Raw genomic sequence first — 15,905 nt, 5'->3', positions numbered from 1 at the left:
TTGGCCTGGGTTAGGTGGAAAATGATAATTAAATTATCCGAATAATATAGAAAATGAATGTTTTTTTTTAATGCATATTATTGTATTAATATATCCTTTTATGTCCTTCTGTCAAAAAGAGTTGGCAACGGTTAGTTCTTGAAAGCCTTTGAAAAATCAACGAGGGATGACAAGAAAGCTCGCAATTAAAGGAATAGCTTTTGAAAAGCAACGTTTGGATTTAATTTGTACGTTACTTTTTCAGTAAAACTATGATGTTTCACCCACTATGTTGGACCTCTTGGTAGTAATGATTGATTTCCCACGATCATAAGCGGCCTTCTGATCTATGACATGCTTAATTAGATTATAATTAACCTAGAGAGAAAAACAAAAAGAGAGAGATGAAGAAAGATATGTACGTTGAAGTGTTCAGCTGTTAAATAACTTAAATTATCATTGATTCTAAAAGTTTAAACTGATAAATAAAATAGTGATAGAAGTAAATTTTATAATGGTGGAACTAGAAATCTAGGACAGTAAAAAACCTCTTTGATTTGGGACAAGAGAAACTCACTCACTCACTCAGTTCAATTGGAAAGGAAAGATGATCAGTTTATAAGGAGCACGCATGATTAAGCTGCTTCTACAGTCACTACCGTCTAAAACTAAATAATACAATATTTTTTTTTACTTTTTTGCTTCTTCTGCTGCTGCTGCTGGCTTGGGCTCCACCGGAGGGGGTACTGCCGCCGGAACTCCACCATCAATGCAACTCCTACACCGCCTTTCTACCCATCCTTCTATGTCGTTCTCCCCATTGTTGCCGAAATGCCGCCCGCCACACAGCCGGGCAATAATGCCTGCCATGACACCTACGATGGTTATCACTGCTAGAACCACCACCAGTGTCTCGATCGATCGATGCGTGTAGCGGTTCGGCTCCACTGTAGGCGGTGGTGTATCAACAACTTGGGGCCCCGGATGATCACCTGCAAACCATCCCTCTTTGCTCCCCAAGAACACAACCATGACCATGAACATGAGCTAATTAATACAGAGCGAATACTGTGGAGAGACTGAGACTGAGAGTGAGAGTGAGACTGGGAGAAACTGAGATAGGATTCCAACGTTTTGCAAAAGAAATGCTGCTCTAATAATAATAATAATTACTTTTGGTTCTTTGGATCTTCTTTGCGTAATAATTACTTGAATATCTTTTTGTTTACTTGGTCTATTTTAGTTGGTGTGGTTTTTGAGGCGCAACGTTGGAAAAATGTGGCTTGTCAGTTGTCAGTGGGGTATTTTGGTGCAGCTCCAGGTGAAAATGTTTTGATATTTTTTTTCCCAATTTGTCCTTAGTGATATCACATGTCTCTGTTCATTTTGCGACCCCGAGAAATGTGGGAACTGGGAGCTCAGAGCGAGCAGCTGGGTAATTTTGTCAAGATATGATGTGCACGATGCATCTGAAGAGTCCATCGAGTTAAATGAGAGGACCTTTTGTTGCGTAGTAATGTGACCCTTCACAGAGCAGCCCTGACAAACCTGCCTGCACACCATTTGTCGAATTGTCATAGGTACACATTAAAATTGCATTAAAGTTGTATAACACAATACACAAAAAGTGAAATCCACTGCTCACAAAGTCCTTCCAAATGTAGTACTTATGTCCTTCTAAAATTGATGTTAAAATTTTGATCAAATGATGATTTTAAAAGTTACATCATTTTTAGAAAGACAAAAAAAAAACATGTGTATAACATCTAGAATTACTTTATCTTGTGTTGTGCAATTTTGTTGTGCAAAAATATTTTCTCCCATTTGTCACTCTAGACCATAAAAAAAAAAAAAAAAAAAAAAAAAAAAAAAAAAAAAACTTATTTGACTATATATGATAATATTGAATTTTTCATATTTTTTTTTTACAGGAAAAAAATATTGTTAAATCAGTTCAGTTGTATCAATTTACCATAATCTTTCAAAGGATTAAAAGTAACTTAAAATTATTTGTTTTAAGCATAATTCATAAATGACAAATAATTCTCTATTATGAACTTAGGTATGAAATTTTGATTAAAATTGTGGTCGAACCACCTTCCAAGGGGCAGATATAGGTTTTGGGGTGGAGGGACGAATGTCTCCTCAAAATATTTAAAATTATTCTTTAAATATACATATTTAATAAATTTGTGCCCTCAAAATAATACTTGTATCCCACTTTATTATTATTATTATTATTATTAATTTTGGCCCCTCTTCCAACATAAAAAACCTAAAAATACCCACTTCATTTAATTTTCTTTCACACTCTAGTTCCCTCAAGCAAAAATGTAGAATATGATGAAAATATCTAGATTTTTTTTTTTTTTAATTATGTTTTGAATGATTGTTTTGCAATGATTTAGGTTCACAATATTTGTTTTGGCATTACAAGTTAAATGATTTAATCATTTATGATTGCATCATTAATGTTTTGGCTTGACTATCAGCAATCAGCATTGTTGTTATTTGAGGCTTTAAAAGATCTTGTTATGAAAAAGAGTCAATGCTCAAAAGTATTGGTTTTTCATGGACTCTATAGATCGTGTTTAGTTTATTTGCTAGCTATTTATGCTATTGTGTGTTTGTTATGCCATATGATTATATTTAAAACTTTTATGCTTTTATTTTATATAAACATACATGTAGTAAAATTATATGTATCTAGGTGGTTTTGTACTTATATAATTCTATCTCTCCAACTTATCAAAAAAAAAAAAAAAAAAAAAATTATCCCCCACACCAAAAATCATGGTTCTGCCCTGCACCTTTCAAATCTTTGGGATGGTTCAGCCTAGGGATGTAAATAAGCCAGTCCGTTCGACAGCCCGCTCGATATCCGCTCGGTTTAGCCCGATCCAAACTCGAGCTCGATACTGTAGAAACTCGATCGTTACTGTTGAAACCCGCTCGATTAGTAAGTGATACATACTCGACTCGCTCGACAAAACTCGATAGGGGCTCGCGAGCTCAATTCATTTAAAGCTCGACGGGATCGCTCGCCCGACTCGTTAGTTCGACTCGTTAGCTCGTTCATATCTTACATATATATTAGTAAATAGTAAACATAGTATAATATATATAGTATTACATATTAATTATAATAATTTGATAACAATATTTAGTATGTTAAATTAACATATTAAGTTATTAATAGTTAGTATATAACAATATTAAATAGTTAGCATATATATATATAAACACATATATCACATTACACATGGTTAACAATAGTTATATATTATACTTATATTATAGTTACTTAGTTATATAGAATATATTAGACTTACTATTTGTTCGCATTATACATATACCATTGTTTATACTCTGTAGTTATATATAATAACATATTATTAATTTGTTACTTATAAACTATAGTTATGTAATATATTTTATAATATGCCTTATATACTTACATATTATATATTTATGTTATTAATAAATGCATAGATGTTGTTCATAAACTTGGGCTTGAATTCTGTTTTGATCACTCATTGAAAAATTTAATAGTTTACATCGACCTCTAGTTGAGTCGAGCTTGTCCAGTAACCCGGCTCGGCTCGAATGTCATTTTCAACGAACTCGAGCTCGAGCTCGCCCGAGTTTTAAACGAGCCGAGCTTGAACATGTAATTTATAGCTCGGCTTGAATTCGAGCTCGACTATTTAGGCTCGACTCATAAACGAGCCAGTCTTGAAATCTTTGAACTCGACTCGCCTCGATTACATCCCTACTTCAGCCTTCTTTGGCCAATTTAAGGTGATCCAACCACCTACTAGATTTATGTATATATGTGTGTGTGTTTTTATATTCTTTTATATTTTTTTTTAATATGGGAGACGTGTCGTGTTATTATTGTTGCTACCGTGTATGACCCTAAATAAAATTTTAGGGTGAGAAATTATTTGTCATTTATGCGTACTGCATGGAGTTTTTAGTTACTTTTCAAACCCTATTGATGAGCTTATTGCAAATTGGTACAACCACAAAAACTGGTTTTATTATTATATATTATTATTTATTTATTTGTTTTTAATATATAGATCGAGATAAAAGACTTAAGAGACACAGATACATGCATTGCGATTGGTTAATTTGGTTGCAATCCTATGACCGGATTGCAATCTGTCCAACTACAGTTGTGAGAGGCCTTTGATATGGTTTAATTGTTCGAGCATTAAGGTGTTTGAATAGTACCAAACATAACCTTAATCCACCTCGGATATTAAATTTTTGCAAGTTTCGTAATGTTGCAATGAAGTTTTGATATCAAATCAAATTATGTTTCTTGTATTGTCAAAAGGATATGTACGTTTTCAAATGATTTCCATGTTAACCAAGATCCTACAGATACGAAGGTTGCAGCTCACCATGCTGCACCCTTCCTTCCAAGGCAACCAACAGCTCACAGTATGCCTTACAGAGATCCCTCCAATCAAGCATTTGTCAAGGATATCACAGATCATGGAAAACCTTCCATACCTACAGAGATGTCAACAATCAAAGACTCATTAAGATCATCGCAAGTCATGCAATCAAACCATATCAAGCAAGACCTCACTATTGGCAAGCAACCACACAAGGAAATTATATACAACAATCAATTATGCAGCAAAGGCAATTCGTATATTGCAGACACGCAGTCAATCCTCTAGATTAGGAAAGTTGCTATTCATTGTCATTTTCCATGTAAACTCAGTGTGTGTATATATAGACATGTAAACTACAGAGAAATATAATTCAAAACTTTCATTCTCTTCTGCAATATTCTTTCATGGTATCAAAGCTTTAAACCAAGCTAACACTTGTCTCGATCCTCTAGCATCCTGTTATCACAATATTTTTTTTTTTCTCCACACCCTCCATGGCCTCTTCCACCAACACTGATTCCCTCGACTCTGCCACTCCCCCAACATCAACCCCTGTCTCCCCACCAAACTCTGCACCACCTACTTTCACATTTCCAAATGTTACCACTTTTGTCTATATCAAACTGGATGGGCCCAACTACCACATGTGGCTCAGCCAGTTTCTCCCGGTCCTACGCCTCCATGATCTCATGGGCATTGTCGACGGTTCCGAGTCATGCCCCTCTCAGTTTCTCCTTGATGATCAAGGGAATGTGACGCTCACTGTCAACCCTGCCTTCTCCACTTGGACAAAGAAGGATCAAAGTATTTTGAGTTGGATTAATGCCACTCTCACCGAGAAGGTTCTTTCCATGGTCTATGGCCTTAATACCTCTCGTCAGGTCTGGGCATACCTTGCTACCAAATTTGCCTCGCAATCTCGTTCTCGGATTGCCCATCTCAAGCGTCAACTCCAGCACCTTCACCAAGGCTCCAAGTCGTGCTCCGACTACCTTCAAGCTACCAAGCTCCTAGCCGACCAACTTGCCATTGTAGGCAAACCGGTTGATGAAGACGATTTGATCTCATATGTGATCAGTGGCCTCAATGCGTCCTATGGACCATTTATCACCTCAATCTCAGTTGCTACACGCAACCATTCCATGTCATTTGAGGACTTTCAGGCTGAATTGCTCTCTCACGAGCTTTTTTTGGAGAATCACAACTCCTCCATTCCTCCCGGTAACACTTCTTTTGCTATGTTCTCTAACAAAAAGCACTCCTCTCCTACTTTCCACAGGAAGTCACGTGGATCCTTCTCCAATACACAAAGGAGGGATACTCGTCCCCCACACCAGCAGCCCCGGCAGTTTGCTCCACCACGACCCGCTTCTGCAGGAACATCCCAATCCAGCTCTTCTGCTCCAAGGCCTGCCTGCCAGATTTGTGGCAAACAAAGCCACCAAGCTTTGGACTGCTACCACCGCATGGACTATGCCTTTCAGGGCCGTCATCCACCATCTCAGTTGGCTGCCATGGTTGCCCAGAACAACACCCTTGTTGAAGATGACTGGTATGCTGACAGTGGGGCCAATGCCCACATCACTGCTGATTTGGACAAACTCTCTATTCAACAGCCCTTCCATGGCCAAGACACGGTAGCAGTGGGTAATGGATCTGGTCTCCAGATTCAGAACACAGGTTCCACCTTTCTTCGTACCCCTCACTCCAAATTCCTTCTCACCCGTGTTCTTCACTGTCCTAATGTTGCTGCCAATTTACTCTCAATTAATCGTTTTTGTCTTGATAATGACTGCTTCTTTATACTAACTGGCACTCATTTTCTTATCAAGGCAAACCTGACGGGCCAAACCATCCTTGAAGGCCCCAGCATCAATGGCCTCTATCCAATAAATCTGCAACGCTGTTCTCTTAATAAAGCTCGTTCCTGCGTCGCCTTGCTTGATGTGTCTGCTTCCTTTGATACATGGCATGCTCGATTGGGCCATGCAGCGTCTGGTGTAGTTTCTCGTGTCCTTCGTACCACTCATCTACCAGTGTCATCTCGTCCGAATAAAACTTCCGTTTGTGAATTCTGTCAGTATGGAAAATCCAAGCAGCTGCCATTTGCTCACTCTTCTCGGGTTACAACATCCCCTTTGGAGTTAGTACATTCAGATGTCTGGACGTCCCCATCCGTGTCTCTTGGTGGCTGTCGCTACTATGTTGTTTTTATTGATGATTTTAGTCGCTTTTGTTGGGTTTACCCCTTAGCTCAAAAATCAGATGTCTTTCTTTCCTTTGTCAAATTTAAAGCTCTTGTTGAGAATCAGCTTTGTACTCGAATAAAACAATTTCAATCTGATAATGGAGGCGAGTTTGTTTCTAAAACTTTTTCTGATTTCTTTGCACTACATGGAATATTACATCGACGATCTTGTCCTCATACAGCCCAACAAAATGGCTTAGCTGAATGTAAACACCGTCACCTCATGGAAATGGGATTATCACTCCTTGCTCAATCTCATCTCCCTAATTTGTTTTGGGTTGATGCCCTTTTACACTCTGCCTATATCATCAACAGGCTGCCCACACCCTTGCTGTCCAATGAATCCCCTTTCTCCAAACTCTTTCAGCGCTCACCCGACTACTCTCTGTTTCGTGTCTTCGGTTGTGCTGCATATCCATTACTTCGTCCATACCTTCCCCTCAAACTTGCATTTAAAAGCAAGCAATGTGTGTTCATTGGTTTCAGCCCCCACCATAAGGGCTATCGATGCCTTGATCCAGTTACTCATCGTGTTTACCTTTCCCGGAATGTGGTTTTTGATGAACAGTTGTTTCCAGCCCAACATCGATCTCTTCTTCCTCCTCCTCCCCGGGTTCCAGCACCTGAGACACCACCCGTTGTCATCCAGCTGCCCGACACTGTCATCCCACATTCTTCCCTTACTCCTCCTGCTACATCTCCCCCTTCTCCACAGGCTTTTCCAACACAATCTGTGTCCTCTCCTACTCGGAGTCCTGCCTCTTCTCCAGTTTCTTCTCCTTCCCCTGCTTGTCCTGATTCTGGAGCCCTTAACACATTATCTACTGCTTCTGTTTCTTCTTTGCAGGTGGTTCCAGCAACTACATCACCCCAGGCTGCCCCATCCCTCCCAGCCTCCCATCAGATGGTCACCCGCTCAAAGACAGGCTCCCTTCGGCCCAAGAGCTACACTAATTTCCAGCTCTTTTACTCCACTCGTCACCCCCTACGGGCCTTGCACAGCACCATTGTGTCAGAACCAACTTGCTTCTCCGATGCTTCCAAGTCCCCAGAATGGCGTGATGCCATGAATCAGGAGTTCGATGCTCTCCTGTCTCAAAATACATGGTCTCTTTGCCCTCTCCCAGTTGGACGTCATGCAGTTCGGAATAAGTGGGTGTACAAGCTCAAGCAAAAGCCGGATGGTTCCATCGAGCGCTATAAAGCGCGTCTTGTAGCCAAGGGCTTTGATCAGCGTTGTGGACTTGATTACACAGAGACCTTCAGCCCTGTGATCAAGCCAGCCACTGTTCGGGTTGTCCTTGCCATTGCCGTCCACTTCAACTGGTCCGTTCGACAATTGGACATCTCCAACGCATTCCTTCATGGCCAGTTGCAAGAAGATGTCTATATGACTCAACCTCAAGGATTTGTCCATCCAGAGTTTCCTAACCACGTGTGCAAGCTCCACAAAGCCATTTATGGCCTTAAGCAAGCACCCCGTGCTTGGTTCAACCGTCTTTCAGATTCACTTTTAGAATTTGGGTTTACTCAGTCCCTGGTTGATACCTCATTGTTCCTGTTTCATCAAGGAGCTGTTCATTTGTTTCTCCTCATATATGTTGACGATATTTTGATTACAGGAACCCATAGCAGTGTCATTGTCACTCTTCTTGCAAAGCTGCGGACAGATTTTGCGCTGAAAGATCTCGGTGAGCTGAGCTACTTCCTTGGTATCCAGGTGCAACGTACATCCACATCCCTTCACCTACGGCAGTCTAAATACATTCTAGACTTACTGCATAAAGCCAGGATGGTTGGTGCTAAATCCTCTCGCTCTCCCTGCGTCACAGGATCCAAATTATCCTCCTTAGATGGCACTCCACTTGAGGATATCACTGAATACCGGCAGCTTGTTGGAGGCCTGCAATATTGCACTCTCACCCGCCCTGAAATCGCCTATTCAGTCAATCAGCTCTGTCAACATCTCCACTCGCCTACATCCACTCATTGGACAGCCCTCAAACGTGTTCTCCGATATTTGAAAGGATCGGTCGACCATGGCCTCTTCTACACTTCAGGTCCTCTTACTTTACAAGCCTACTGTGACTCCGATTGGGCCGGTGATCCTGATGATTGCCGGTCCACCACTGGCTTTGGCGTTTTCCTTGGCCCTTGTCTCATTTCCTGGTGTGCTAAGAAGCAGCCCGTTGTGGCTCGCTCAAGCACGGAAGCCGAATACCGGGCTATGGCTATGGCTACTACTGAACTATATTGGCTTCGCATGTTACTTAAAGACCTTCATCTTCCCCTCTCCATGCCTCCTATTATTCGGTGTGACAATCTTGGTGCCATGACTCTTGCCTCTAACCCTATCTATCATGCTCGGACTAAGCATATAGAGGTTGATTACCATTTCATTAGAGAAAAGGTCTTGAACAAAGACATCAGCCTTGGATTTATCTCCACCTGCGATCAACCAGCTGATATCTTTACTAAGGGGCTGACTTCCTCTCGCTTTCAACTCCTTCGCGACAAGCTCATGGTTTGTCCCCCTCCCATTCGCTTGAGGGGGGATGTTAACCAAGATCCTACAGATACGAAGGTTGCAGCTCACCATGCTGCACCCTTCCTTCCAAGGCAACCAACAGCTCACAGTATGCCTTACAGAGATCCCTCAAATCAAGCATTTGTCAAGGATATCACAGATCATGGAAAACCTTCCATACCTACAGAGATGTCAACAATCAAAGACTCATTAAGATCATCGCAAGGCATGCAATCAAACCATATCAAGCAAGACCTCACTATTGGCAAGCAACCACACAAGGAAATTATTTACAGCAATCAATTATGCAGCAAAGGCAATTCGTATATTGCAGACACGCAGTCAATCCTCTAGATTAGGAAAGTTGCTATTCATTGTCATTTTCCATGTAAACTCAGTGTGTATATATAGACATGTAAACTACAGAGAAATATAATTCAAAACTTTCATTCTCTTCTGCAATATTCTTTCATTCCAAACATTATTTTACGCCGAAACAAATGGAGCATACATTTTTTCTTGATTTATGAAAAAAAAATTTAAACGTTATATGTCTTTTCTATTTTTACATCAACAATAATAAATTTAATTTACACAAACTATATTGTAACTTTTGTATCTTAAGTTTTTGTAATTTTTGTTTCAATACCATTAAATCTATAGAACTCACGTGTGATCCCATAAATTTAATGGTGAATTTACACATCTCTTATATGGTATGGTGATGAACAAAAAAATGTACAGTAAAAGAAAAACAAACATTCCTCCATTGTGTATGACATAAATCATCTATCCCTTTTTTTAAGGGTATATATATATATATATATATATATATATATATTATATTTTTTTTTTCGTTTCAATTTCCAGTATTTGATGCAGGTGAAATATATTAGTCAACGAAAAGCATAAATTTTTGGTTTTTTGTGGGGGATTTTTCTTTTTGAATTATCGGCTGTGTTTATTTGGCTTTTTAATATTTTGGGTGGTTTTCAGTTGATTTCTCGTTACGATGGAAAAACATTTTCTGTACCAACTAAACAATGTTTTAGGGTCTCAACTAAACAATGAAAAATTAGTTCTCATTATTATATTGACAATATTTATCTCGTGACTTTATAAATAAAACCTCTTGCAAAAACACATTATTTTTAAGTCAATATAAATTAATAAAATATAGTTATATTGTATATTATTAATATGGTAGACGTGACCTCTAAGGCCAACTATCTCAAATTTTTTAATTTTCTCTTCTTTCGCCAAAATATGCTTCCACTCGATCTCATAGTTTTATTTTATTTTATATTATATTTTTAAAAAATCGAAACAAACCCAGTCTAACCACTAGAAAAAAGTTTAAATAAAATGCTAATTATTTTTGACAAAGTGCTTAGATTATGAGTTTCCAAGCCTGTTGAATTGGTGGTCTATGGATTATGCAATCATGGTTAAAAAACTCCAAAATTATTATGTAATTCATGGTAGCTTGTCGAGTTTGAGTTGTATTGAGATACAGATACAAGATTATATATATCACATTCAATCTGACCCATTTAATTAAACAGATTAGACTCATTCTTCAACTCTAATCCGCTAGTTTATATTGAGTTTATGTCGAGTTCGCTGAAAGTATAAAAAATTTCAACTCTTATATCACATGTTAAGTTATATGTATAGATTAATAATAACTTGATTCGTTTAATTAAATAGAATCCTAATCCAACTAATTTCATATTAAATTTATATCAAAATTTCAATTAATTTAAAAAATTGTCAGCCTCGACCGTTTTTCCTAAGCGTTTGATTTTCTTAATCTCTTTGCGGAAAAACTTGAAAACATTGCCCGCATAATTAAAAACCGCGTAATATTATTTTCGAAATTAATTAATTCCGTGGGTAGGAAATTTGGGACGACTTTGACTCTCTTTTTTTTCTCTCTCTCTCTCTCCCCTCTCAAACTATCGGTTCGGCGGTCTCTAATCTCTATCTAAATCCGCGGAATCCGAAAGCCTCCGGACATTAAATCCCTTAATTCCCGGGGAAACTCAAACTTTCCGTCCCTCCGCGTATCTATTTGATTCGTTTGTACACCGCGATTTTTGCTTCTTGGTTTTTACCATTTTTCCGCTGGCGGTGGAATTGGATTCCGATGGGAACTCCGGAATTCCCAGATCTGGGGAAGCATTGCACCGTCGAAGATTGCCGGCAGATCGATTTCTTGCCCTTCACATGCGATCGCTGCAGCCAGGTGCTCTCTACTTTCTCTCTTGCTTGAATTTCATTTTCTTTTCAATTTATTCCCAAATTATGGTTTTATTGTTTTCTAGATTTGAATTCATTTCGTGGCTTGTTAGATTCTTCACTATTATTGGCTACTTTAGTAGGAGTAAAAGACGTATTGGGCGCTAACTTTTATGAAAGGGTTCACTCCAATGCTTAATCATTACTGTCTTGTTGAATACTTGTACTTACTGATACGGTACGGAGGCTCTGTTACATAATATTGAATAATTTCTATGGTGAGCATGTTAAGATATTTCGGAAACAGTGTGAAGTTGTGGAATGAAATTCTCGTTGTAATCTTGTTTGGTATCTTGCGAGTGGGCATTGTCCGCTTTGCAATTTGGATCAGCTTGTAGTAATCACTCACCATGCTGTGCTAAGATTTGGCCTTTAAGGCTTTACTTGGCTGTTTTTCTAGTATGTGCTAGTTTGGGAGTGATGCCTTTCTTTGTAGGGGAACTATGGTTATGAGCTCATGACCTTTCTTCTGAAATGAGGTCTTCTTCTGCTTTGATTTTGCATTCTATTTATGGGGAAGATAAAGAAATCGCAATGATTTTTATTTTTTTCTTCCTAATTGTTTAGATCAAATGATCACAATGGACATGCGTCTTTCTTTGCCTGGGATTTCCTTTATTAGAACCATTCTGTACTTTTTCCTCTCAGGTAGCTACTTTGTTTTTTTCTCGGCGCAGGGTTGCTGTATTAAAAAAAATATTTATTGGAATTTGGTGGCTTGAAAATTAGTGTGCCTCTTAGGAAGTGTTTGTAAAGGATTTTTGGTGATTATGATTGATGCAATAGCAGTTAATCTGCAGCAAAGAATAGGCCTGAGCACTGACCCCCTTGGGTTGGTTCTTAAACCCTTTCAACATTTGAACAGAAGGCCGATGGTAGCCAGTATTGGTACCGATTTACTGACCAAGGGGGTCAACTACCAAACCAAACCGACCCCCTTCGGATTGGTCAGCAATTGGTTTACCAACCAACAGCCTGCTTGTACTTTGTGAAAGTGTTGTGGAACCCCCACTGTTGTTGATTGCTTTGAGTCCTTATCTGCATGTTTGTGTGCGTGAAAGAAAGAGATGAGACTATAAAATTATTAATTGAGTTCCAGTGTGAGAGGGAGAGGTGAGAGATGAGAATTGACACGAGAGTGAGAGGCAAGAAATTAAAACTGACATGAGATTGAGAGGGACAATGGCAGAGAAGGCTGCGATTAGGGAAGAGGAGTGGCGATATGGTAGGAGGTGGCTTTGGCAGAGGAGGTGGCAATTAGGGTAGAGGAGCAGCAAACTTTGGGCAGAGGAGACAGGGATGTGGCAAGGAGAAGTGTTCTTCTACAATGGTCAAAATGAGGAGTGTTTGTCGATTAGGGTTATATATATATATATATTGGAAATTTTATTTTAAAAATATAGAAAGTATATATTATGGTCAATTTGGTCAGGTGTGTAGAGTTTATAGACACCCTCAACCCTAGCAGAGAACTCATTAGAAAGTCAATAATAACGATGACATCTTTAATGTGATGTTTTTCTGCATAAATAAGTTGGGAAATCAAGCCATTGTGCCTACTTTACCTCTTTGCCCATTGATTGACTTGGTTCTTTAAATTCTTCTTTCTCTGTTGCTGCTAGGTCATCATTTTACAATCAGTGCAATTGAAACACCAAATAGAAGTGGTGGGCATGGTATAATATGGTGTATTTCTATTCAATCTTTTGAATAAGTTAAAGGATGAGGGTATGCAAATTCTAGTTGGAACCTAGTTTCGTTCAAAAACTACATTTTTGGTTTAGATGACATTGGAAGTGGTTGATTTGTGTTGAAATAACGGAGAAGAATAAGCATATTGATGATATGTTGGACCCTCTTTCATTTATGATACTATTTGTATTAAGAAATACTAAATCCTTTATGTCTTGAGTGGCATGTTCATTGACTAAATAGCTTTTCTTTAAGGCTGCTGGTATTACAGTCCGGTCAAGTTTGTAGATGTTGTTGTTGATTTTGTGCCCGCTCTTACTGGGTTAGGCTAGTAATGTGTTTCATGTGTGTTTTATATCTTTCAAATCTTCACTGCTAATCTGGCATTCGACTTCTGCTACTTCATGTGAGTTTTGTTTTATTTTTGCTGGTGCTGATGTCTGTGAGCTCTTCGGAGATTTGGGGGTGATCTGTTCCAGGTGGCTTTTTTAGTTTTTCATTTTATTTATTTATTTTCTTGCCTGGGTTTATACAAGAGTTTAATTTTCAAATCTTCTCTCCTTAATCTTCTCAAATTATAGATCATTGATCTCTTGCAATGTCTGTTCCTTTTGGGAATTTTTTATGCGTGCTACTAAAATATGATGGGCTCGTTTGATAAAAAAATTTAGAGTGTTTTTTGTTTTTTAGTTGAAAAAGTATTTTGATGTGATATTCAGGTAAAGGTAGTTTTGAGTATTTTGTGTTTAAAGTTGTTTGTTAATGCTTTTGTTTTTTTACTAAAAAATAAAAAGCTTTTCCAAAAAACGTTGTCAAACGAGGCCGACATTTTCTTACAGGTGTTCTGTTTGGAGCACCGGGGCTACATTAAACACAGTTGTCCAAAAGCTGACAGAGAAGATGTCACTGTTGTTGTCTGCCCACTGTGTGCTAAAGGAGTTCGTCTAATTCCTGATGAAGACCCAAACATTAGTTGGGAGACGCATGCCAACACTGAGTGTGACCCGTCAAATTTTGAGAAAGTAACAAAGAAGAAAAAATGCCCAGTCCCTGGTTGCAGGGAGGTCCTAACATTCTCAAACACAATCAAGTGCAGGGACTGCTCGGTAAACCATTGTTTGAAGCACAGGTTTGGACCTGACCACAAATGTCCGGGACTGACGAAGAAACCAGAAGCAGGTTTCCCATTTATGGGTCTTTTGAGTAGGAGTAGAAAAGACGAATCAAAACCCAACCGAGCTCCAACCTCATCTTCCCCCAAGTGGGCTACAAGCTTTTTTAATGCAGCTTCAACGGTTCGAGCTTCAGCTGAAGCAGGCATGGCAAGATTGGGCACTGAAATTAGCCAAAAGTTGCAGGTCGCAAGGGATGGTATGGGGCAGAGCAGCAGCAGTGGGGGTGGAATTGGACAAGAGGAGTGTCCACAGTGTGGTGTGAAGTTCTCCTCAGTTACAACTCTGGTGGAGCATGTGGAGAAAGTCCATGAGAGGAGTGGCAACCGAGCTGGGGTGAAGAAGGTGACGATTGATGTCTGCCCAAAGTGTAGTAGAGGGTTTCGAGATCCAGTGTCACTTGTGGAGCATGTTGAGAGGGATCATGGTGGTACTTCAAGGGCTTAGCTTCACCACTTAGGTATACTTAGGGATCATGGTAACTCGCAATTTCATTTTGCACATTGCTCGGATTCAAGACTCTGGAAATGCAAATATCTCCTGAGCATTCGATCAAATATCGGATTTTTTTTAAAAAAAAATTGCGAGTTTTAATACAAATTTCAAAATGCTTTGTGGATAGTGAAATCACTTGTTTACAGCCAAATTGTATTTGTACACTTAATTGTTACTGGTGGCCTATTTGCTTGTTAAGAGGATATAAAACTACAGCAATTAAAATTGTTTGGAAATTTTTTTTTGATATTTCAATTTCTTTTCTTCTCCTACCTTATGTCAATGACCTTACTTTGAAGTATTCTGAGTGTAGTAATCTTTTGGTTAGCAATAGAAATTGAGTTTTTGATTGTAGATTTCCTTCATGTGTATCTGGATTGTAAGGGAGATGGTGCCTTAATCCTCTAATTTGAATGGTCAGTTGAGGTTTGAACCAATGTCTCAGAACATCCGCTGGCATGCCCCACTGAATTGTACAATTCTTATACCATGTGATTTATTACTATTTGGTTCTGACAACTTTGTATTGTATTTGGCTTGATTTAATCCTTTACAAACTTCTTTCTCTTCTCTCTTCTTTCCCTGTTCGTAGATTCTACAACCAACGGTTAAAATTTAGAACCTTTTTTGTCTAATATTTTTTGAATTTGAATTCCGTAATACTCATTATTGGTGCATTTTAATGTTATTAAATAATTAAATAATTAAATTTCTTATTATTATAGTAATAACATGGATTGATAAGTGAAAATGTATTCGAGTATAAATTTGTTAATTAGGATTTATGGGGTTATAACCTAACTCTTTAATTTTAGAAACTCCCATCACCAATTTCATAGCTCCTACCATATGAATAATAAACCCCATAAACTTTGTGAAACTCCCGAACATATGATCAAGTGGGTCATAATTCCTATTATTGGAGCCATATAGTAATGACCTATTATGGGGCCGGGCTACAAGCTGCACAACTATTAAAAATAATCTATAAAAGGCCTGTTGATCCAATTTTTTTAGTCTAATCCCTTTATAGCTTTTCTGTTTTGATCCAGATCTTCAGCAATTCGAATAACAAATGT

General features: G+C 38.5%; 2 protein-coding genes across 2 annotated transcripts; one reads left to right on the top strand and one right to left on the bottom strand.

Annotated features, from left to right (window-relative positions):
• Nucleotides 1-444: 444 nt before the first annotated feature.
• LOC133872182 (uncharacterized) lies at nucleotides 445-1,132 on the bottom strand. Its single transcript, XM_062309622.1, has one exon. It carries the CDS (start codon nucleotides 1,021-1,023, stop codon nucleotides 670-672), a length of 354 nt encoding a protein of 117 aa, XP_062165606.1. The 5' UTR covers nucleotides 1,024-1,132; the 3' UTR covers nucleotides 445-669.
• A 9,925-nt stretch (nucleotides 1,133-11,057) lies between these two features.
• LOC133873163 (zinc finger AN1 and C2H2 domain-containing stress-associated protein 11) lies at nucleotides 11,058-15,062 on the top strand. Its single transcript, XM_062310895.1, has 2 exons — nucleotides 11,058-11,414; nucleotides 13,999-15,062. Exons 1-2 carry the CDS (start codon nucleotides 11,316-11,318, stop codon nucleotides 14,776-14,778), a joined length of 879 nt encoding a protein of 292 aa, XP_062166879.1. The 5' UTR covers nucleotides 11,058-11,315; the 3' UTR covers nucleotides 14,779-15,062.
• Nucleotides 15,063-15,905: the final 843 nt, after the last annotated feature.

The sequence above is a fragment of the Alnus glutinosa genome, chromosome 7, assembly GCF_958979055.1.
Source record: "Alnus glutinosa chromosome 7, dhAlnGlut1.1, whole genome shotgun sequence".
NCBI classification, from domain to species: domain Eukaryota; kingdom Viridiplantae; phylum Streptophyta; class Magnoliopsida; order Fagales; family Betulaceae; genus Alnus; species Alnus glutinosa.
The sequence above is the reverse complement of the archived record's forward strand: the minus strand, read 5'-3'. Positions and strand labels throughout refer to the sequence as shown.

Bases quoted from the DNA above. Each gene is read 5' to 3' on its own strand.
- LOC133872182 (XM_062309622.1), bottom strand. From the start codon at position 1,023: ATGTTCATGGTCATGGTTGTGTTCTTGGGGAGCAAAGAGGGATGGTTT.
- LOC133873163 (XM_062310895.1), top strand. From the start codon at position 11,316: ATGGGAACTCCGGAATTCCCAGATCTGGGGAAGCATTGCACCGTCGAA. The intron at 11,415-13,998 runs GTGCTCTCTACT...ATTTTCTTACAG, and splicing joins CATGCGATCGCTGCAGCCAG to GTGTTCTGTTTGGAGCACCG.